Genomic DNA, 24,590 nt, shown 5'->3' with positions numbered 1-24,590 from the left:
TTGAATATGTGTGTGCTCAATCTAAAACCAGTAAACTTGCTTCCAAATGGAGAAAGTATGGTGATAATTTAAATAGTGTAGTAATTTGTGTTTTCTTTTCAACCTTCTCCTCTGATAGGGATCCAGGCTTTGGGGCATAGGTGTTGCCCGTGCTTCCAAGCGTCGTTCTTCCAAACGTCTCAGCATGGCAAGATCTCTGGATGATCTTGAGGTAGGGGTTGTTATTTTTAGGGCTGTGTGATGGTATGATTCTGTGTATATTGGGTCCCACCCTGATCCAATCCCAAGTATCTTCTCCGCTCTAACAATCTAATTGTTTCTCATTTTTTACAGTAAGATTTACTTAAGAATGCACTGATATTAAAATTTGGGTCACTATAGATATCTGACATTAATATTGCTTGTATGACATACCATCTTGAAACACATAGACAAATGACAACAAGATAGAAACAAACATCAGTTGTTAATATTGGCCCAGTTTTTCTTGTATGTTTAAAAAAATGACTAACATGGTACAATATTGATTTTATTGCTAATATATTATTCATCGCTCACATTTACAGTGAAAGAGAGACTATATTGGCTGCAGATTCTTGTCAATTCCTGCTTTGCATAGTGCGGTCACAGTTTCAGATGTATGTACAGAGGTTGAAACATTAGCATTTATTGTTTATAACTTTCAAAGTAGAGCACTCAGTTTATAAAGGAGAACAACTTCTGAAATATGACATTGTGATAGACACTGATAAATGCTAGTGTCCTCCTGAAAACGTTGTTAGCAGCAGCAAGATCAGAATTTATTAAAGACTCTACTTATGTCTAGTAAGTTAGCTTTAGAAAAATAAGCCTGTCTTGTGGAAAATGCTGCTGGGACAGAGTATTAGACATGTTAGCATCCAGTACATCGTTTATGAGTGAGTTAAGTGAGGCACAATCCCAAAACCAAGCAAGCAATATAATGCTGATGAAATGTCATTTGTTGGAATTGCAAGTGCCTGATATTGATTTTAAAGTATCAGATGGAGATTGGACGTCTGCAAATGCATATGTTGAAATGACTTCACTAAGCGATGAGTTATTTTAGTACTTAAATTTAGAGATTTGCTCAAATCACTTCTTCACCTGTGCTTGACTGCAAACATTTTTTGTTTTTTTGTCTTTTAATGTGGACTTTCAAACGAAACGTCCCCCTTTTTGCTGCACCTTCAGTTCTCTCTAACCTTTCATTTCCGCTGCCTTGAACTCTGTTTGGTGCTCCACTTGTAGAGAGAGGTGGCTCACAAAGTGGTCTTTGTGTGAGTCAGAGGCATGGACCTGTTTGTTTGGTCTTGCTAATGAGCCCTGCCGCACACTCTGAATTTTGTGCTTACGTTGTCTCATATTAATGACACTTAACAACTCGTTCTATCCCCCTCCCTCTGCGAGCCTGCATTACTGATTCATGTTCGCCTCCAGTTTACCTAATATGACCATTTTAAATGTACATGAAGAAAACAGAAAAACAAACCAAATGATTGCATGCTGTATTGTATAAATATGCATGAGTCATACACTCTGAGAGGGAGACCATAAACCTGCTTGTTAGATTTGCCTCAGCACACACTGAACAGAGCTGTAGTTTTAAAGCTTCATCTTTAGAGCAGGTTTGACCCAGATGTGAAAATCACATTTCGTCTTTTGTTAGTAATTCACTATCCTGATCAGTTTCATTTGCTGCCATCTTCCATGCATCGAGTATGTTGTGATGAGTTATACAACTTAAAGACACTTTAAAGAGTTTTGAAAGTTGGCTGATGAGTGGTTATCACCCTGCTCAGTATTTTTGTCTTCTTGATTGTGTTTACTTATATTTATTTCCTTTAGCTTCCAAGGAGTTGCAATTTGCTGCACATCAATCAATAGTGAAATTGCTTCTGAGTATTTTCAAGCAACTGATGTAGTGCTTTTCCCGGAATCATTATCTGGCTGTAAGATTATGCCCTGGTGAATATAAATTGAGAGACTGTAAGTGGTTGTATAACATAATCTCAACTTGTGTTGCTCTATCTTCTTATCCCTACACCTTTAATTTGCTTTGTTACACAGTTTTATACCAGTGGTACATTCTCTTACATGTACCACTGGAACATGTGTGAACATGTTTCGGCCATGACAACTTGTGCCATGGGTAGAACTAAAGAACCCTAAAAGTTTGAGATAGTAAGTGGATAGAGATTGTACATTTTTTGTTTAACTTAAATGTGATATGGGAAGTAAAATAAGTTTGGAGGTCTTTGTGCTTTCAGCTGTTTGTTCCTTCCTGGAAGATGGAAATTATTGGACTTAATAAGGGAATGGAAAGTGTTAACCCTCTATGGCATGGCGTTGCCCTCAGGCAACAAACCACATAGCTGTACCTCACATTGCTCCTTTATTTTATTTTTTGGGGGGCATGATTTTTGACATATTTTTGTCCAAAAAAAAGTTTTTTTATGAATATAGTTTTTGTTTGATTTGTATTTCATTTCTCATAATCAGTGTAGACAATCTTGGTGTTCTAGACCAATGTTACCCTGAGGCAACAAACCCAAATCTGGTTCCAGGAGGTGTCAGAGTCCGATTTTATGATTGACATGTAATTAGGGACCACCAAGCTCCCAAAGAATGCAGGAAAATATTTCTTCCCCACAAAAATAAAAAGTCATGCCATAGAGGGTTAAATGAAGTTCATATGCAGCCTGGAAAAGTTGGAAAACATGTATAGGATTTGATTTGAAATTCTATGTTTCAAATCAAACATAGTTTTAAAATATCTACATATTTGAAGTGTTTATGTGTTTTTCTTGTCTGGATAAGCATGGAAACACCAAGTATGGAAGTAATATTTGCATTCCAAGATTTCATTCCAATTGTCATCAATCCACCCATCTTCCTTACAATCAGAAATATTCAAGGTTTCCTGTGGAAATGTTTTTCATAAATCTTGGAAAATTGAGTCTTGAACGTATGAAATTATGATCTGAAGAATGTGCCAGAAACCTCTCCATATCCAAGGTTTCTATGGGCGTTTGGATTTCAATCTTAGCTAAAAGTTTGTATCATTACACAAACTCCATAATATTCTCCTTGCAAATTATCTTGCATCACCAACTGTTTGAAAAACACTTTACAGTTAGCATGGATGTGCTATAATTTCCTGTGATTTATTGATGTCATAATCGCAGTTTTCTCTCTTTTTTTTTCTTTTTTTTAAGAAAACATCCACAAAAAAATCAATCAATAAGCACATGTTCAGTTTCTGGCATTTTAGTCGTCCATCTTCAGCCAAAGCTCACTCCTACAAAATGGGAGAAAAATGTAGTCAATTTCCTTAAGATACACCAGTTGGAGAACTTTTGCGTTACCTTTTTTTTTTTAAAAACTCCTGACTTAAGATTTAGCTCAGGACCCTGTCTAGACCTTGTATCTCAGCCTTAAACTGAAGCCATCAGGAAGTTGTGAATGACAAGGTCAGCATAAATACATGATAACCTCTGAATTAGTGCATGCATCTGGACTCACAAGAACATTCTGAGACTATTTTATTCCTCGTTACCCTCCAGGGCAGACCTTTCTGGCCCTGGTTAGCCTTGATGCATGTAGACAAGAACAGAACAAACTGGTTTTGGTAGTCTTTTTTTGTTTACTGGTTGGTGTGGCAGTGGTTTGTTTAAAAAGAGCGAACTAATTCCCTTTGTTTTATTAATATGGCTGCTGCAAGGAAGCCACAGTGTACTGCACATATGATCTGTTTGTATTTGTTGTGCATTTCTCTCTCAGTAGAGGGAGAAGTGACTGATATTCCATGTCTGTTTTTGTCTGACTTGTTTTCCCCCTATAGCTTCCAGCACAGTGTTAGTCAGATCCTCTTTATGTTTGGGCATGTCAAAGAATGTTCTGCTTGGTACATTCTTGTCTTATTACCTTTCAGAGCTCGTCAGGCAGATGTCTCTTCATCCTCCTATACGTAGAGCTCCAATTTTAGGAGCGTATTTTCTCTTCACAACCCCAAAGCAGATGCTTGCACTCAGCAGACGACTGTGTTCAGCTCAGCGGAGATGACACCATTAGTCGGCTGCTCTATTTGTGTTCACGCTGACTCTGCTCTGTCTTCAGAGGTGTTTTATAGCTGCATATGAAAACATCTGTTAATGTGAGCTGTTAGAGGAAGCACACCGTTTTCACCCTGCTGCGAGATCCCGGGCAATTTTTTGCTCTTTGAGTGTCTCCTCTCCTTTTAAGTGTGGAGGCATTAGTAGCACTTGTTTGCATGCCTGGAGGTAACATATCTATCTTGTGGGCGTAGCAGAGAAGGCATGAGGACGCAGAGACAGTGAGGGAGGTAAATACAGAGGGGAGAGGGGACACATTCAAAGCAGAGAGAGAGAGAAAGACAGAGAGGGAGGGAGAGGAACCGGCATCAGAGGGAGGAGAGAGGGAGCTTTTGAACTCCCAGTAGCTGTCAGGATTTTCAGGCTCCTCTTCACTCCCTCGCCTCCTCCTCCTCCCCCATTCAGCTGCGTCTCTCTGCACTGCGAAGCGCACAGGCTTTCGCACACACGCTCAGCCGACATCCAGCGGATGGACTCTTTTACGTGCACCAGCCGCAGGGACCAGCGCTGAAAACGAGCCAGACGCACGCACACAGGGCTATACATGGAGCAAACTTTAACTCTCAACTCTGTAAGTCGTCATATCTTTAGCTCTTTCTCATTCAGCCTGTCTGTCGATGCCATTTTCATCTTCCACACTTTTCCTTCTTGGGGCTCTGTGTGGCTCCTGTTGTAGCAGTATACAGTGGTTAGCTTGTGTGGTCTGTCAGAGGAATGTTTTGACCAGTGCCAGCTGAACTCCCATGTGTTGTATGATGCACACAGTGTGCTGCTGTATGAAGCAGGATGTGCTGCTGCTTTATACACCAGGATCCAAGCTGACTTTCATTTAGATCCTGAGACTTAAAGGCGCTTATAAGTTTTTATGACCCAGGCTTATGCTTATTAAATGCAGGGCCTTTTGAATGAACTGCGCTCTGCTGCACTTGCCCTGAGAAATGACCCTGTTCGCAGTCAGCTGGCAGCACCAAGACAAGTTCCATTGAGTGTGAAGGACACAGAGATGCAGAGGTTGTTGCTGTCAGATGGGATTAAATTTGCTGTGACATTTAGTGGCTTTGTTTTGAGCTGTGATCACGCTGCAGCCACAGTTACGTTTTAACTTGAAGTGGTTGCCTGTGGTTCTACCTTACCCATATTTGCTTTGTGTAGGCATGTCCCTGCTTTAATTCGCCAGTTTAGCAGCACTGCACTCTTAAGGATCTAAGCTATGAAACTGATGTGGACGTGTAAAAATTGACTTACTTTTTTGGGGTGGATTTTAGTTGATTTCTAGATTTGAGTTGAAATGGAGCAAGTTTAACAACTAAAAGACAATTGAATAAACCAGGCAAATTCCAAAAAAAACTAATTTACAATATTGTTAAAAAGTTAATTTGTTTTAATAACTTTATTCTTTAAATGAAACATATGAACCTCCACTGATCACATATTCTAATTTATTACATATGACTATATATATTTTGTCCATAGCATCTTGTCTTACTGATTAGCACAATAATGGATTATCTTTAGAGATTAGCTGTGTTTCCTTTGGAGAATATTATATCCATAAATGTGATCTCACTCCCTCACAGCCTGAATGAACTTCATAACTGATAATGCATAGAAAATACACTTCCCTTTTCAACAGCGTCTTACATTTCTGTACTTCCTCTGACTTAATTTATGGTATTTACTGAAAGCGTAATAATGTTTTTGTGTGTATATGAACTTTACATACAACTATTTTTCCTTCCAAAAACAGCAAGGTTGTGCGTATTTTTAACAATGCCCGCCTGAGCTTGCTAGCAGTTGTAACCTTATTAGCTCAGTATTGGCTGAAGCATTATGCAAACCTTTTTAGATCTGTTCTAACAAGATTACATGTGAACATGTAAGACAGAAATGAAAACCTTTTTCCCTGACAACCAATCCCAACAGTGATTCCCTGATCAATAACTTTTTAAAGCTTCCTTACAGTCAAGGACCTGAGTTTGTTTGCAATATTGACTTTAGCATTGGTGCTGTGGCTAAACTGGATATATACCATATACAAACTTAATTTTTTGTGACGCAGAAACATTTTTAATCACAAGCCTTTTCACTGATTTTAGATTACATTGGCCCCACTGCGCTGGGCACCCTAAGAATTTGAGAATAAGGGTTGAATGAGCGATTATATTTACACACAGACAAACATGGTAAATTTTCGTAAAAGATTATGCCGGCCAGTTAGTGGCACTGAAACACTGCCGCAAAACAGTGCAACAAACATAGAATGCTGCCATGTTTGTAATTTGTCAGAGTGAGGCGCATGCGGGGGATAGAGAGAGATGAAGCTACGACGTCATCGTTGGAGAAAGACTTTGTTCAATTAACTTTGTTCAATTATTTAATTGAGTAATATTTAATATCCTCCAGAAATAATTTTTTTCAGTGTACTGTAGCAATTCGGTCAAATAATGATTGATCACTCCTTAGGTTTTAAAGAGCTTTAAGGACTTGAAGGAATAATATACACTGCAATAACAAAAATGTAATTTGTTTTGTTTTTTGATGTGTGATTTTACACTTCATTATATTAAGACTTCCCTTCATCTTGTTTTGATTTTTGTAATTGTTGTATTCTTTGGGATTAGCGGTAGATTCAGGCCAACAAGACACTTTTATCTCTCTGACATCACACGGCCAGCTCTGGGAGGGGGGCAGTTTTGCTCATGAAGTGTCCCCAAGGCTAGCATTATGGGATGACATTTTCAAACTGTCTCCATTGTTGTCCTCTTTTCCACTTTCCTCTTCCCTTGAAAATATTTTGTTGCATAAACCTGCTCAGTTGTTATCCAAACTGGAAGGAAAAAAAAAAAACAATAACACATCATGAGTTGGTTAGATGGTATTTAACTGTCCAGGTGCTCAGCGTATGAATATTCTACATTCAGTAATCAGCTGAACAGATGTGGATGTGGTTTTGCTGAGCTTGCAGTTTGACCAAACCATAGCCACGGAAAATACTCACTATCTCTAGATGGAGAAAAGCTGCTTCTCCATTCTTGGCTCATTTCTCACCATTGCCATGACATCATCTTTCGACACTCAGGATTTTCTTCCCCCGTTAACAACACTGCCCTTCATACTCACTCATCCTGCTGATTCCTCCTTGTGACCCATAACTGTACCTTCTCTAAGTGATTCATCTTCACCGTCTGTTTACCTTCCTCACTAGTACTTCTACAATACTTCTACTGCCAAGGGTGTGGAGGTTGCTCAACAAGGAATGTGTTTAGAAGGCCTTTTATTGGATTCCTGTTTACAGTGTAGACATGTCTGACATACTATACACTGCTGACGTTTTTTTTCCCCTTTTAATGCCAAAACATGTTTGCTTCAAATGCTTCTGCTTTGTGCAGAGTTGAGGGGATGGCTGATTGGCTTCAGGACAAGATGCTGCAGAATCAGCTCCAAGGTCATGTCTACTTCATAGTGTGGGAGTCATAAACTTGGATAGTTCAGACAGCAGCTTGGCCCAGAAGCACTGACACACACTTTCCTCTGTAACATCTTCCTCTTGTAGGTTAAATAAAAAGGTCTTGGTAATGTGTTCCCTTGTCATTCCCTGTCATCCTTTTCTCACAACACATACCATGTGTAACCACATCCTTCTCAGATGTAATAAAAATTAGCTGAAATGCAGCTATGTAATGCTACACTACTTTTAACCCTAACATAGCCCGTTACCCTCAAACCTTTGTGACCCAAGATGCCACTCTTTCATTTGTCAGTATCATCTTCATTTATAATACACTTTAAAACAGAAATGCAGCTCAAAAGTCCCACACAGGAACCACAATAAAAGTAACCTCAAGAGCAACAAGAAGGAGGTACGTTAAACCAGATGATTCAAATAATCAAAAATGTTGAACAATAAAAATAGAATTTATTTCAATTGGACTCAAATGTTGGGCTCTGTTTAAATTGAGAGCCAGAAGTGAAACTTTAAAAGCATAGATCTATGAGCTATGAGCAGCTCCTCTTTAGAGCAGTCACAGATAAGGCATGACCACCTCAGCTTGAGCTCAGTGTTAAAGATCTAAAATAACTTAAAATATGCCTTGAATATTATGGGCGAAGACTGCTGTCCAAAAGCAAGCGTGCTCAATGCAGGGCGACAAAATAAACTTAAAGTCACAGTACAGCATCGAGTGAAAGAGAAGAAAAGTGACCCCACTGTGTCACCTCTTATTTATAGCCCAGGAAAACAGAAAGTCACAGATTGCTAAATAAGAGTTCCTGGGTATTTTGACACCTTTTAAATAGTACCGTGCAACTTAAAAAATGCACCTTTTACACTTTATGTTACAGAATAATTAGTAGTGTCAATACGAGTGACCCTGGTGGTTTTGTTAAAAGCAATTATTTCATTATTTGGATTTTTTCCAATTAAATGAATATACCTAAACAGTACTGCATTTGCAAATGCATTCAAAGATAACAGTTTTTAAGTATTTTTTACTCACTTTTTCCAGGTATGCCAACAAGAGAGTTACTGCACTAAAAATCTGTTGTTCTTTCATCTTTTTTTCCCCCTGAAATTTGGCCACTCTACCTCAAGCACTGAAAAGCAAAGTTAAACAGAAACATTTTATTGGAACATGACCAATTCCTCCATTATTGGTCATGGAGGAAACTCAGATTTCCTCCATGACCAAAATAATTTGGCAGCAAGCTCACTCAGACTTGCACCGCAAGTAAACAGTAACAACAGTTCTTGGTAACACTACAGCAACATTCAGTAAATATTTCAGAATGTCGATACTGTTTCATATTATGAGCTCACCAAAGCACAACAGACGTACCCATGCACCCGTGATTATCAAAACATTCTACACCAAGTTTTATTTAGTTCAGTGGAAAACGGTGAGGATGGGGTGGGGGCTAAAAAAGAGCTAATTATAAGTGTCGGGTTCAGGTTGGAAAGTCCATTTCTGCAGGGGCTTAAGAAAGGGGACAACAAGGGTGTGGTGGCATCTCATGTGGTTTATCCACTTCAGACCCTCCAGGCTCTTGCCAGCACAGTCCTTTCTCTGCCATAATAAATTGTGGTGGGAGGGGTCGTGATGAGTGCATTTTCTTTCCCTCTGAAGTTACTCTATTTGTGTAGTGAAGGTCCACTTTACCTTTTGTTTCTTACTTGTTTTGGGTGTCACACTACCTTCAATATGCTTCTCATAGAGCTGGATTCGTATTTGAGTTTTTAAGATTTTGAGTCTGTCTCTACAGGCTATGCAAGTACAGGCAGAGGTATTCGGGGGGTTTTAGGATCAAACCCTACATTGAGGTGAGTCTGAGAAGTTCTGATATGGGCTAAAGCTTTATGTTACAAACCCTGCAGCAAACTGAGGAGCAAAAAGAATAGACTTCACCTCTTCTTTTATTGAATAGCAACCACAGCTTCTCATTGTCAGCCTTTTTTTTTTATTATTTCATCTATTTTTTATTCTAACTTTCCATATTGAAGGACAATAAAGAATTATTCTATTCTATTATTTTCAGCAACAAGTGCCTAATGCTCTTCGCAAATTATGATAATTCCAGTTTAATCCGGACAAAGAGGAAGAGCTTTAACCATCTGCTGTGCCGAACCTGGGCGAGTTGGGAAACAGGCAGTAGATTAGTGACGATCGGAAGGATTTAGAGCTGAAACATAGTGTGACGTCGGCCTGTGTTTGCATGCAAATCGTCCATGCACCTCTCTGAGCAACCCATTTGCTCGCAGAAGGGATTACAGTGAAAAGCCATGTCTCTTTATGCAAGTCTGGAGTGTTTACATGGGTCATGGCCAAGCGCCAGACATGTGGACACTCAGCTTCTTTAAGGTACTTTAAAGAGGATCTGTTCAGGAAGGCAATTAGTTTAGATGAGTTTTTCAGGTAATCTGATACAATGAGTGATGTATACCACAGTACCACTTTTTCCGCATATCTTTTCATTGCCTCCTCTCACATTGTGAATATTAGAATATTAGTAACCCCGATCAAAAATGGGTGTATTATTGGAACCAACCTTTTTTTCCCCTCACAGTCATAATCCCAAAATCACAATTTCAAAGTCTGAGTGCAAAAATAAATTAATTAAGTCTTTTTTTTGTTTGTTTTTACAAAAAACAACAAAACATTTACTAGTTAATGTATTGATATAATGAGGCAAACATTGATAGCAATATTACTAAATTATTGATTTATTATTCTTCAGGGTGCCCTGGACAAATGAGACCACAATCCAGCTTTTTAGTTTAATTGCTAAACATGTTGTGTGGTGGAAAATAAACACTGCCTGTTACCTTGAACACGGCATCTCCGTGATGGTTGGGGATGCTTTTCTTCAACAAGGGCAGGAAATCTGGTCATTGTTAATGTGAAGATTGATAAAGCTAAACTCTGTTCAATACTCAAAGAAATACTGGAGGCCTAGTCAAAGTTCAGACCTCAGCCTAATTCATATTTTGAAGCAAGATTTGATATTGATGCTCACTGAAGCTCACCAATAAATCTGACTGAGTCAGTGTGTGTTGATTCAGCACATGAAATCCAAAGAAGCACGTTTGTGGTTGTAATCTAAGAAAATACTAAAAAAAAGAAGTAAGAATACATTTTTCAGGTTCGTTAGCGTTGTAAGCCTAATCAGATGCATACGTGCTTGCCATGTTTGATTTGCCCAGATAAAAAAACAATAAATCTGACTGTCTATTTTCTAAAATCAAATTAACACTATCAGGTGTTCACGATAGATTATTAATTATGTTAGTCTAAGATTAAATATTGTCATCGAGAGCTTCCAAAGTTCCCAACCCTCTACATTTCCTTTGCTTCCTCACAATCCTCGCATGATCTGGAAAGAAATGTGTCTTCCACTTTATCAGTTACCGCACCCTCACTCTCCCTCGCTCCAAAGGAAGTTGGCTCTTTCTTGTTGTTTTTTTCTGGGGGTAGATTATCTGCTTCCACAGATAGCAAACCTTGATTATTTTTAGCCTTTTTGCAGTCAGGACTGCTCAGCGGAGCACTTACCATGCAATTAAGCCTTATGACAACCACTAACTATTGATGTCAGGAACACTGTCTGGAATTGTTTCACGAATCGATGGAATCAAGTAGAGCCTCTGCGCTCGCTTTTTGTATGTTGTGTCACAAGCACCAAGGAGTAAAGCTAAAAAGTTGCTTTGCTACCGACGATCTGTCACGACAACGTTTGCTACTGTTGGATGTATCACCTTGCAGCAGTCGGCTTTCTGTGTGATGGAGGTCGGAGGGCAAAATCAGACCTGCAGGGCGGAAATGGGCCGCTCAGTGTCTGGAGATTCATGTTACTACAGTTATTGATGACTCAGCTCACTGCTGGGTTCAGCTTCCAATTACTACATGACAGACGTTATCGTCACATGAAAGCATTTCCATTCCCTTTCTGTGTCACAATACCGAGCTCTCGCCTCAAGTACACAGTGGGATCATTAGACTCAGAGCTTTCCGGAGCACCAGGAGCTGTTCTAGTGCAATTCACAATTATAAAGTCTTCCAGCTGCAGCTAGGGCACATCAAAGGCATACTAATTGACTTTGTAAATTTGTGGCCTCTTTTAGAGGGGAAATCCTGAAAGTAATAGAAAATTTCAGCTCAACTTCTTTTGCTTCAACACGTCAAGGTGGAGGATTGTTCGAAGGCTACGTTTTGACCAAAAATAGGAAGTCTTCTCTTTTGTCAGAACAAGACTGCAACAGTTTTTCAGTGTGGATTCAAGTGCAGAGACCTACATGTGAAATTTTGTTGGCAAAAGAGCTTAAAGAACTTCAGCTGCTGGGCGATGTGTTGCTATCTAGCAAGATGTTGTGTCCTCTATCAAATAGGGAAAAAATGGATTTGTACATTTTTGCTCGACTTGTTTTTACAGCAAAGCGGAAGGTCTCTGAGACGATCTCTGTGTGGGTGGTTCTTCTTTGAAACTGCTGTGCCATTTAAAGGGATGCAGGATGACACAGTGACTCCTCAGCAATTGCATTTAATAAATTTTGATTTGAAATCCCGTTGGCTGCAGCCGATCGTGACTATGAGGAAGGATGCTCGCTGTTCTATTCATAGTGCAGCTACACACACGCACATTAAACTGTCTGCGGCCCTTATCTTTCATTGAAACATTGTGGAGGTGTGAACACTTATAATCGTAGGAAACATTGATGATTGAGTCAAGCACATTTCCTTTTTTGTGTAGACGTGTAGGAATCTTAAGGGCTGAGCATTGATGGTTTAAAAAATACTCTGCTGGTTCTTGCCGGGGAATTCAGATACCAAAATACACAGCAGTCTTCACATGTATTGATCACCTGATAAAGATGTGTGGAAGCCTTTTGAAAAAAACAACCACCTTGAGAAATTTAGAAAAAAAAACTGCAGCTTAATTTTAGTACATTTAATCATGGTAAAAGAAGTCCTGATTTAAGAAATAAGTTTTTTTGCAGTCACCAGTGCAGGCAATTTAGTATGACTAGAACTAACAATTTGCTTTCTATCTGTTTTTCAAACTTGAAACTTGAAACTTTGAGCTTTTCAGACTAAATAAAATACTTAAAATACATCCTATAATGACTCAAACAGTGTCAATAAATACTAGTTCCTTTCATTTTAGGACATAACACTACAAGCTTAAAGCTGCAGAATGTAACTTTTATATTAAAGAAAATGTGGACACAGCTTTGGCGTAGGGGAACTAACAACGCATGTATGGAGGCTCCCAGTCCTTGATGTGGCTGTCAAGGATTTGAGTCCCAGCCCGTTGACTTTTACTTCACCTTGTCTATACCTTTTTCCTGTCAATCTACTGTGAAATTAAGGCCACCAAATGGATTCTTTAAAAAAGTGTTTTTTTACATATTTGTTAAAATTATTGTTATGTTTTGACGGTATAATATGAAACGGATCACCTTTTAACCAGGGTGTCTAAGCAGAAGCTAAACTTTGGGGTCTGAATTAATTTAATAGGACAAAGTTGTGATTGATAGAGGATACTATGAAAGTTATCCAATAAATCTTTTTTTTTTCTTTAAATGAAAATTTTTCTGAGGAATTGGGTGTCACCATCTTAAAGATTCGCTATAAAGCGAATCTTTTATTATGTCTTTTATTTACAGCGCCACAAAGAGGGTGACTGACATTGCTAAGACTCGCTTCCTGGCTCTGACTGGTTGTTTCTAATTAGCACTGGGAGAAAGCAGAGGAAGAAGCTTGGTTTCTTTCACAGATTATCTGTCTCATACCATACTGTCACAACAGAGTGAAAGTTTGAACAAATATATAAAAAGTTATTTTTTACAAAAGTTGCATACTGCAGCTTTATGTAATCTACCTGTGACTGAGATATAAATACACAATTAGCAATGGAAACGATCTAGTCTAGTTGTTTTGCGATTAAAAGGTCACATTAACAACATATCTCTTAATTTAAAAGCTTGTTTTTCATTTTAATTGTCCTCATTAACACTCATAATTCATGTCCTTCCTCCGTTTTGTTTCGCTTCTCTTTGTACTAATTCTTTTACCCACATCAACTCCTGAGATCAACAAGGCACTCCATGCTTCTAGCTATAAATCCAGTCATTTCCACTAATTCCCAAGCTGTGGTGAAATCTAATCATCTTGAGAATAAACACCTTCTTTGCAAAGCTTCTAATAAACACTGTATCACATCTAGTTTTTACATGTTCAACAAGTTCAGTGTCTCATCCTAAACGCCACAGGCCTATTTCAAAATGAGACTGCTCCTCTTGCAGACTTTTAGGAAATGTGGTGGGAGAGTCCTGCTGTGGAGTGAATGACTTATTTCAGAATAAAAATGTGTATATATTTAGATCTCGCTGCTATGTGTGCTTAACTGCGAGCAGAAAGCACTAATTGACACGACTGCCGTTGGGTTTGCAGGAGGGAAGCTCCGCGACGGTGGATAACGAGGCTCGGGTTCAGCTTGTGATCCTACCCAACTTTCATTTAGATTGAACAAAAATTCATATGGTCTCAATTTAAACTGACTCAGTGTTTTCTTCTGCCTTTGAGAGCGCCCCGACTGGAGACAAAGGAGCAAGCGGGGGCAAGCCACTCTGCTTTTTCTAAATAATGAGTGTGGATTTTGCGCCCGGGAATAAATGGGGGTTAATTCTCCCGATTCCTTCATGCTACTTTTGACAGAGACCGTGTGTATTGTGAGGCAGGTTGCCATAGCAACAGCTGCAAAGTAAGAAAAGCTTTCGTTCCCTCTTCGAAAGCACCCCCAACCCCTCCTTGTTCTGAATTTTCTTTCTTTCTTTTTCTTTTTTGTCCAGCACCTTGTCAAGTCTCTTCCTCTTTCACCCTCCCTTTCTTCCCCCTTTCTCCAACTTGTACAGACATGGTTTGCCGAGTTTTTGGGTGGGGAATGTTCAGGTATGCATTAGCACATGCACACACGCATACACACGCATACACACACACAGAGGTTCTGCCTGTATGCCTCTAGTGTAACAGACCAGGGAACAATGAGTCTCAAAAAGAGACTTTCCTTCAAGAGGAGCTGGAACTTCAACACTGTAAGTAAACAGTAGGCTCTCCGACTGAGCCTCCTCTTCCTTTAGACCTCGAAGAAAGGAGAATCCTTTTGTTCAGTCAGCTGTTTTTCTCATTGATCTCCGTCTCTGTCGCTCGTCTTTTTCTCTGCCCAACTTAAAACAGCTGTCTGTCTCAGCATGGACCTGCGGTTGTTAGCGGCGTGTTAGAATCAGCCTCGGCCTGAGTCAAAGTTTAGTTTTGAAATGTCTGAGTACATCAAAGTGTGCGAAAATTAGTATGGGTAATGGGTAAATAACCCAAAGTCTTAAAGATAATATAAGTCTCTTTTGAAACATCTGAGATACCCTGTGAGGGAGTGGTGCTCGTGCACTTAATGTTTCCAAGATTTTCTCAACAATTTGTTCACTTTTTTCTTTCTACTCATTTCATACTTTTGCCACCTTTGTCTCTGAGTGATGCCATTCACTAATACATCTTGTGGTGTGTTTATGATTCTGGCTAGACGGTGGGAAGATCACAGAGAAACCTTTCCTAACTAAAAGCCAAATCATAGGCTTTTCAGATCGAGCACGTTATCCGTTTATTTGACCTCTGAAAAGTCTAGCTATATCTCCCAGCTAGACTTTAAACTGCTGTCTTATGTAAATGCTGGAGAGCCACCCACACTGAGAAGTTTGTTATTAGAGGTGCCAACTGTGGAAGAGAACATATGGCCAAGTGGTGACTGTCTACACGGATCATTGGTTTAGTCAAAATACAGACTGACCAGTTAAAAAACCTTTTTTAGTTCGTTACTCAATACAAATAAAACTTTGTGATTTCTTATGCAGCTATCACTGCCATTAAGTGATCTGCTGACTTTAGAAGGTCCTGATTATTTTGCCCCTTCCAATTTAGAGGTTTGGTCCTGTCTGCTTTGGGAGATTTTGCAATGAAAATTTCCTCCCTGGAAAGGGGACACTTTGTACCTGCCTTGACTACTGGCAATTTAAAGTAATTGTCTGTAATCTATTCATTGTCTTCTGTAAGAAAATGTTGTATTATGAGTAAAAAAATATATTTAAAATTCCAGCAGAAGGTCACTTAAAATTGTTATATTTTCATCGGGGTTTATAATGTATAACAGTAAATAGTAATTGAGTTTAATACAAAGATTTAAGATAATAAAATGCAGTGACTTAAAATGTGAGAGGAACCCTGTAGATAGTATTTGAAAGTACTTAACACTAATACACAATGGTTCAAGTAAAACTGTATGAAGTGGTTTGTTTACAGGTACTAACTGGAAATATTAGGAAGTGAATTGACTTTGAGCGTTATAATGTTTTGTGACTATTTCCCACACTTTCTCAAATGTAAAGTTCGACATCTTCAAAGTGCATATTTTCATGTAAGAAGTTCAGTGTTTTCTCCTCAAGCTTTTTTAGTAATTTTAGATTCATGTTTTGGGTCATTAACTTGTTGGGGGACCAGAAGCTCAAAACCACTCCTACCTTTTTACTCTCTCTCTCTTTATAGTAAGCACACCTGTTACCGTGGCAACCGCCTGCGCCCCACAAGACGAGCAAAGATTACGTTAAAAACATAACATTCAGTTCGTTATGATACCAAGTTTCCAGGCTTGATATTTATTTCTCAATTATTAATCAGCACTTCCCTGAACACAGTGATGGTTGATTGACTAGCTGTACTTGGTGCTAAAGTGGCTAACAGGAGTAACAGTTCAGTCCAAAGCCTTTTCTGCTAAAAATACAATCTTTAGTGCATGTCAGATACAGACACATTGCATATTGATCTGTTTAGCTAACGTCAGACTGTGTAGCAGACAGGCTTCAAGGTGTAGAAGTTGTATCAGTTCTGCCATTATGCTGTACTTTGCTAACGGGAAGCTAACAGTGTGTTTGTGAGATGGCCACGCACGTGACCACGTAGAATGGGCATCAGCCAATGAAAAGCGGCCCCTGTGGTAAGGTCCATACCTTTCAACCCAGGAAACTTTAGAATAGAATAGAATTACTTTATTCATCCCAGCAGGGAAATCACTTTTCACTCCCTGAAATTACCTCGTTATTCTGACGTGCCATGCACAGATTCAAGGCTCTTTTAGCCAGATGCAGCCCCTGTTTTGTGTCTTTCTTGGGTCTCCTGTCTTTTTCTGTCAGACAGTGAAATCCATTAATGATGGTTTTCAATGGTTCAATGTTTCTCCTATTATTTGGATTATGATTCCCATCAGCTTTGAGTTTCATTCCACAAGATTTGGATGCAGGATTCTTATTGCAATATTCTTGATATTAAATCTTAACTTTTTATACCAATTATCTTCTTTGTGAGCTCCTCAGACATCTTCCCCCTTTCTGCATCTGGCCTTTGCTTAGTGTAAGGTAATATTTTAGTAACATTAAAGTGGGTAGCAAAGCCCAAGGCTATGTTTGTTCCTTTTGAATAGGCTTTTAAATAGCTGCTAAATGCTTGTGGGTGCATAGAAAACTAATTGGAGTTAAATAGCTTCAAATATGACAATAATGCAAGGATAAATGGTCTCTTTAGGGGAGAGATCTGGAGCCTCATGTGACTCTGTAGACCCTTCACATTTATCTTAATAAATTTGGTGAAAAATGATGTAGAATGAACAAAGCTTTTTAAGTATAGCATTTTTTCAGTTTAGTTTTTTCATGGAAATATTTTATTAAATTTCCACAAATAAATTACAATAAATGGGCCAGCAACTTAAAAAAAAGTCTATTTCTCCTTCAGTAGGTTGGGTTTTTACATAATCACGCACAAATATGAACATCTCATAGAAGAAAATGTATCTATCATCTCTTCTCTAAAGTTTTATTTTTCTTGATTTAAAAACATAGGACAAGAAATTAAACATCTGTTCTTTAAAATGACAACAAATATCCTGTTATAAATAGTTCTGTTAGCATTTGGCACTCCTAGCATTGTCAAAACAACAGTCTGAGTATCCTTTCAAAAAATGTATATCATTGACTGCCAACAGTACCAAATATGTCATATTTTATAAGAGACAAAAGGTTGAAAGCTCCAAATACTGAAACAGAATAACTTTACTTTGGTCACCCTGCCTGTTATCTTCTGAAAGTATTGCTCTCTCTCAGCCTAAATTGAAGACATTTATCATGTCTCCCAAAACTTAGTAACAATTTACATAGATTTTTAAATCTCTGCAATTTCTCGTAGTTAACATTAAGGTTTTTTTCAGTTTCCACATTCACACCAAACAGTGTTGGTGTCAGCCTGATGTGGTAGCACTTAGGTGTAATGCTTTCACTGATCAGTAAAATCAGTGAAAGCCACCAATCAGCACTGATAAAATAGGATGATACCAATTAGGATATCTTTGTAATATAAACAACACATAACTTATTTTCACAAAAGGATTGGTTTACTTTTCGCATACTAAAGAAATCCTGGTATATATTATTTTCTCCTTTTAACTTTTAAATCAATTCTCAGGAAAAATGAAGCATTTTCTCATGCTGAAGGGGGTAAAGCTAAGCCAACGCTAATCAAATAACTAGCACAGCCAAGTTTCCATAGAAGCTAAACTTTATTCATTGTCAGCTGTTCGATCTTTAGACTTGTTTTATGTCTCTGGCATTAGTACAGCTACAACAATGAGACATTGCATCAACTCCATGTGTCAGAACGGCGTGATTAACTGGAACTCTCCCACTCTTCTCTGAGCAACCTCTGCTCTTGCACAAAGTAGGTATTTATCATATTTGTCAGCCATACATTTTCTGTTATAGGCCCTTGACCCTTGAGGCATTTCTAACTGCTAAAACACCACCTCATAATTTCAGCGTTTAACCTGTGGACCTTTTGCTCGGCCAAAACCAAAGTTGACGTCACTCTGTGTGACAAGATGTCTGCCCTGTTCTCCAGAGTGAACTCTGCCCGTGTGGATTCAGAGCTTGCGGTTTTGCCATTTTTAGACCCAGAGGGACAAACAGATGTAGTGGGTGTTCTCTCTCTTTCTTTTTCTCTCTCTCTCTCCTCTTTCTGCTTCTCTCTTCTGTTTCGGGGTGTTCTTCATGTTGGTCCTCCCCTCCTGTGATTATTGAACACATGCTTAGCCACCACAGAAGAAGAGGTTTTTGGGTGTTGACGATTGTAAGGGTGGATTCTGCAGCACGGTTGTAAAAGAGGCTGTGACACGCAATTAGTGGTTTGGTGGTTTGTGTCTGATTGAGATTTTACATGTGGCCAGTCCTGGAATAGAACCGAACGTCATCCCCTCTGTGTGCTTTCAGAAGGCCAATTGGGTCTACACAGAAGTTCACGTGAAATCATTTTAGTATTTAGTTGTCAAATTAGCTCTCCGACAGCTTTCGCTTTACTTCTTTTTTTAACATCCCAGCTCTTAAAAATTATTTAAAGGCTAAATATCTGTGTTCCACATAAAGCCTATGAAAGAAAAACCTTGTTTATGCATTTTCTCAGCTTTGCATATTCTCACTTTGAAGAGGCAGATCAGAAAATACCCCACTGCAAATAGTCTCTCCGTTTCAGATTGTGTCCTCCAACGCACCAATCCTTTGCAAGCGTTCTTGAACCGAGTCCCAGGATATTCTTCCCAGCATTTAAATATAATGGTGAAAACAGCTTGACAGTTTGGGCTTAGAATGTTCCTCAGCTTGCTTTACACACAAAAAAAATTACATAAGTGAGTATTCTGTTAAAATTGTCCTTTGTTTTTAGAATATTGTAAAACCAGAGTTTATTTTCTTTTAAGTGTTGTTAACTGGTAGCAGAAAGATTTTTATCAGAGCAAATTCATGTTGCAACATTCATGATGAAGTGCTGCGGCTTCATGCTTTTGCCCTCTCTCACACATTACAAGTATCTACAAACGTTTGATTTTAACGTCAATGCAGAAATGCTTATTACTGACAGCTCGGAAGCCTAATCCCCAATTCTTGACGGTCTGCGAATGTGTGAAGGTGTGATTTTTGCAGCAAGCCTTTTTGCTGGAATACTTTCTGATGTAGGAATAACACCTCCACTGACGTGTGAAAACGACTTCAGTTTACAGTTATACAACGCTGAAGGACCCAGAAAACAGAAAGAGGAACTAGATAAACTTCTACACTAAAGGAAAAGAACAAAAATGACTGTGTGGATGCTGGTTTACGAAACAGTCATGCAAGTAATTATGGAGGATTCAACATTTGGCTGCCATGGCTACCTTGTGTGATTGCTCAGGGAAACGGTCACTCACTCCCTGCATTAGCAAGTAAAAAGAGGGCCATTGCAGCCACTGATGGCCTCTCAAGTAGACAGCCTTGATGAGTCCTTGTCGTTGTGGCTGCTTTGAGGAGGAATGCGCTCCAAGGAGGGGAGAGAAAGGGTGGGTACTGAGTGTGTGTGGGTGTGTGTGTGTATATGTGTGTCATAGAGGCCAAAAGTCCACCCACGAACATACGAGCGGGCTGGTGGAAGGTGCAGACTCACACTTCCAGAAAGCAAACCAGGGAAACACACACCTCAAAGCAGCTGGTTGTGATGCCAGAGGAAACTCTACCAGCAGATCAGACTTCAGTCTCTTCTCTTTGCACTGTGGGTCATGAGGGCAGCCTCTCATTCATGTCTCTCTTTGTTCTCTTTCAGTCTGCAGCTTCTTCAGATGGTGGTGAGTACAACTTATTTTTTCTATGTAAAAATTAATCCAATGTAAATCCTAAGCTCTCATTTAATCTATCCTTTTTACTAACACAGTAAAACTCTTGCAGCTTCACCGGGATTCTGTGTTTTGTTCATTTGCAAAGTATAAAATGATAAAAAATGGCCTAATAAAAGTCCCTCTCTGGGGATGGTGTGTTCATTGCAGGCAGTATGCCTCATTAACAAAGGATGTTTGTTGAGGGTGTTTGGGGTTCCTGTCGGGTTAGCGCCCATGCTATCTGGTCGTCGCTTTTTATAGCACTTTTGGCAGCACTCTCAAGTCTGCAGCAAAGAGTCCAGCTGGGCTCCTTTTGTTACTGCTGATGTGGCTCAGACTCTTTAAAGCTGGCTCCTTAAGAGTTGTAAGGAAGATCCCACAGCTTTGATCGTGTTGCATTAAAGCAATAGTTTGTATTCTCTGAAGAGATTATCTCTAAAGTTGCCAAGATTAGTTTCTTTACTGAATGTAGACAGATGTGATATCTCAGCAAGAAGGTAGACAAATGAAAAAATACTCTTGAGAAGTGGAACGCTAACAGCTGCTTTGATGTGTTCATAAATTTTAGCTATTCAAAACAAACATAAACTTGAAATATTGATATCTATGGAGTGAGGCGTGGGACAGTCTGAGATTCTCACACCATAGTAACCTTGAGTAGAAATAGCACAGTATCAGTTATTACACAAAAAATTGCATGACACGTTTAAAAAACAGATTGTGAATCATCTTGTAGCTTTGTAGCTGTAGATTAACAGTAGAGTTACATCGATAAGGGAAATGTCCTGGACCCATTCAGTTTTCACATATTGGGACTGTAGATCTTTCCAATCTGCAAAATTTGTCTTTGTAGTAAGTATAAGGAATTCATACTCACTTTCTTTCAGCCAGCTGGCTAGCAGTGCATTGGGGCAGCTCTGTTTTACTCAATGCTCCACACAGTCAATCTCTATCAATCTAATTGATGTAAATAACCGATCAATGCCAACATAGCCCAATGTTGTTCAGCTTTCTTCTGTTTTTGAAAGCTAATCAACGTCCCTGTTGTTACACAAAATTACGCTGATAGAAGCTGACCTGCCGGTAACAATTTTGGCCAGTTTTGATTTCTTTAAGATAGAAGAACACTATTGAACACTATTTTTCTTGTCTGTGTACCATGAGAATTCTTAAATAATTTACATTACAAGCACATAAAAATGGCACACCTAGCTTTTGTACATTATATAGGCAGTTATTCAAGCTAGCGTTCCAATAAGAAGTCTCAGAGTGAATATTCAAGAGAATGTGAATACTAGAGATGTTATAAAAAAAAACATTTTCCTTTTTAGTAGCTTCTGGCATACTTTTCCTTTTTATGATTTTATTTTAGACACCTTCCTGACACTGAAACTTGAATCAAATGCATCAGTTTGAGTTTGGTTTAAATGGCTAAAATCAGTCAAAACAATGGTTTACTGAGTGATTACCTGTTAGTTTTTACTGCTCCTGGGATTTATTCACCTAAGCTCTAAACTCACAGTGTAATGACATCTTTCTACATGTATGGGGTTAATACTGTAAAAAAAACTTTGCTGAAACTGCAATAAAAAAGATTTCAGTCTGTTTAGTAAACTCGAGCAAATGGCTTGTCAGCTATACTTAAACAGCCGCTCTCAGTAACACAATCTAACAGATGGTTTTATGGTGTTGAAATAAATAAACCCACACCAAGTTTCTGTATGTAGTTTTAAAAACACTCCTACTGAGTCAAAGGAACTCACACTCAAGAGTGGGTTTAAAAGGTCACACTGAGGCTTTAGTCATACTCTCTGATCTCGGCTACTATTTATGGTGTTTTTAAAAAAAAAATTATTTCACAAGGTTAAACTGAACTGCACCTGTTTGTAAATCCTTCCCACTCATGCTTGCGTATTAGCAGCATGAAGGCATGCATAGCTGCACCTTAAAAAAAAAAAGAAAAAAAAAAAGCAACAAACAAGTGTGTTTTTGAGACCAGGCATAAACCTAATTCCTGTTGTCCATGGCGACCAGTTAACTGCTCAGAATGAGAACGACTGTGCATCTGTAACCATCTCCGCTGTGACCTTTTTGTTTTCACTGAGCACCCCTTGTTTGGTCTGCCCACGGCTCTCAAGTGGCCATCTGCTGTCATGATAGCAGGTACTGCTCAGGCTAAGGTGCTACTTTAGTCGCCCACCAGTTGCTAAATAGTAGCCCACTCTTGCTCCTTGTGTCCCTGTAATCAGCCACAACCCCCACCCCACTTTCTGCTCCTTTTATGATGCTCTCCTTTTGATTCGCCATCCCTATAGCAACATCTGCTGTTTCTTTTACTTTATATTTTTTATTAGTCCACTCTAAAATTTCTGTTCTGTGCTATGAAATTGACGAGCAGGACAGCAACTGCAAACCTCAGTGTGTAATTTTGAAGAAATCTTTGCTTATAATGAAGTGGTGGTTTAAGTACTTATACAGTTTTAGTCTGTTGTTGTATATGAAACTATAGAAGCAATAGATACAGTCAGGAAAGGGTTGGACATTTAGCACCCTCCACAATTATTGCCACAACTCCTAGAGCTGTGTAGAAACGGCTTAAAATATGTAGTTGTAGTTGCTATGGAGTCTTGGTGACCGTAAGATGCTACTTTTTCCTGCGATCAGGTTTGGAAGTTTTTTTTATTATTATTTTCCTTACCATCTTTTTTATAGAATGTAATGGTCATCATTCAGCCTCATTTGTTCTAGTTGTTTAAAACTTTTTAATTATTAACATGGTTACTATTTACCAACATGTCTGTCTTACTTGAATGGCACATTTTTTGTCTTTCCCTTTTTTTAGCGTTATGGTTCTCTTTGTCAGGTCATGTTTATGGTGAATTCTATTTATACTCAAATGTCAGATTTTCTGAGTTCTGGTCGGAAATAACACCCCTTGAAAATTGTAATCATGGCGGGGGAAAGTGAAAGAAGTATGTTGTTTTCTTCTTGTATTGCTGATAGTAGCACCCCAACAATTAGCAAACCACACTGCTCCTCAGACTCACAATTAAATGTGTTTCATACCTGTGTGGCACAATTCCCAGATCCAAGCTGTGACTCCAAACTAAACACAACATTGGAATCTGGAAAAAAAAGGGAAATCTTAGAAAATTACTATTCCGATCTACAAAAATCTAATAATTTCAGTTGCATTTATTTTAAAGTTGCTCAATATATCAAATTTCAACTTCCATCTAAATATATATGTGTACAATAGCATAGACAGGACTACTTGGATAGAGTGTTCATATAAGTGGCATTTATGTAAATTCTGGTCTATATGATTTCTGGGCGTTTTGATAGGAAATAGTCAGAAAATTGTGGATTACATATTATTAATATTGTTATCCCAATACTCTGCAATAATACTGCAAAAATATGTTCTCAATATCATGCAGACCTAATTTTGTTTATAGAAGTAGCTGTGGCTGATTTAATCAAAAACTGTTTCCAGAACTAGTATTTCTTTACTTAATGAATAAATGTGCTCAAATTCAAGGTTGGATTTTCTTAAATATTCAGTGGGATTATACGCCACTGTAAAAAAGATGTTATTTAAATGCTTTTAACACATCTTCACCAAGGACGCGGAGGTTTGTGCATGGAGCTGTATGCTCTATCTAATAGTCATGGAAAAAATGACTATTCTTTTTTTATTTCCTTGACTGTGTGTAATCAATAACACTCAAGGGTTTTAAGTAAATAACATTTTTGGGTTTCCTCTTTCCCGTTATATTTTGCTTCTTGCAGACTACAGTGGAATCCAGTTGCAGGGATGCTGCAGTCATAGCAGCCTGACCAGCAATGGCAGTCTTCCAGGGGCCGGCGGCCATCGGGGATCCACAGATCAACGGGTGGCCGGCTGGTCCACCTGCTTCGAGCGGCTTCTCCAGGACCCCGTGGGTGTGCGTTACTTCTCGGTAAGTTGATATAAAGTTTCTCTGACTGAAAACAGTATGAGAAAACATTTTATTGGTTCAGTTGGTTCGTTGCTCTTTGTGGAGGAAGATTGTTCAGAATTGTGGCAATAATGATTCAACCATTGTGGCTTGTATGATTCCTTGGAGGAATTGGCGAGTTATGAATTTATACCTTGGAGGTTTGCATTTGCTAAATGTCATGTTCAGTACTTCATGAAGAAATTTGAGTTGACTTCTG

At 38.7% G+C, this 24,590-nt stretch overlaps 1 protein-coding gene across 4 annotated transcripts in view; it reads left to right on the top strand.

Moving 5' to 3' along the window:
• The window catches only part of LOC102229865 (regulator of G-protein signaling 12-like), a 47,960-nt gene that overhangs the window by 4,772 nt on the left and 18,598 nt on the right, over positions 1–24,590 (top strand). For 2 of the 4 annotated variants that reach the window (XM_023346226.1, XM_023346227.1), the window contains exons 3-5: positions 119–211; positions 20,339–20,360; positions 24,183–24,352. In XM_023346226.1, the coding sequence (XP_023201994.1) occupies positions 119–211; positions 20,339–20,360; positions 24,183–24,352 (285 nt within the window). Of the gene's footprint in view, positions 1–118; positions 212–4,409; positions 4,705–14,545; positions 14,719–20,338; positions 20,361–24,182; positions 24,353–24,590 lie in introns of those variants that run through there. The other 2 variants (XM_023346229.1, XM_023346228.1) reach the window with 2 other exon arrangements.

The sequence above is a fragment of the Xiphophorus maculatus genome, chromosome 14 (assembly GCF_002775205.1).
Source record: "Xiphophorus maculatus strain JP 163 A chromosome 14, X_maculatus-5.0-male, whole genome shotgun sequence".
NCBI classification, from domain to species: domain Eukaryota; kingdom Metazoa; phylum Chordata; class Actinopteri; order Cyprinodontiformes; family Poeciliidae; genus Xiphophorus; species Xiphophorus maculatus.
The sequence above is the reverse complement of the archived record's forward strand: the minus strand, read 5'-3'. Positions and strand labels throughout refer to the sequence as shown.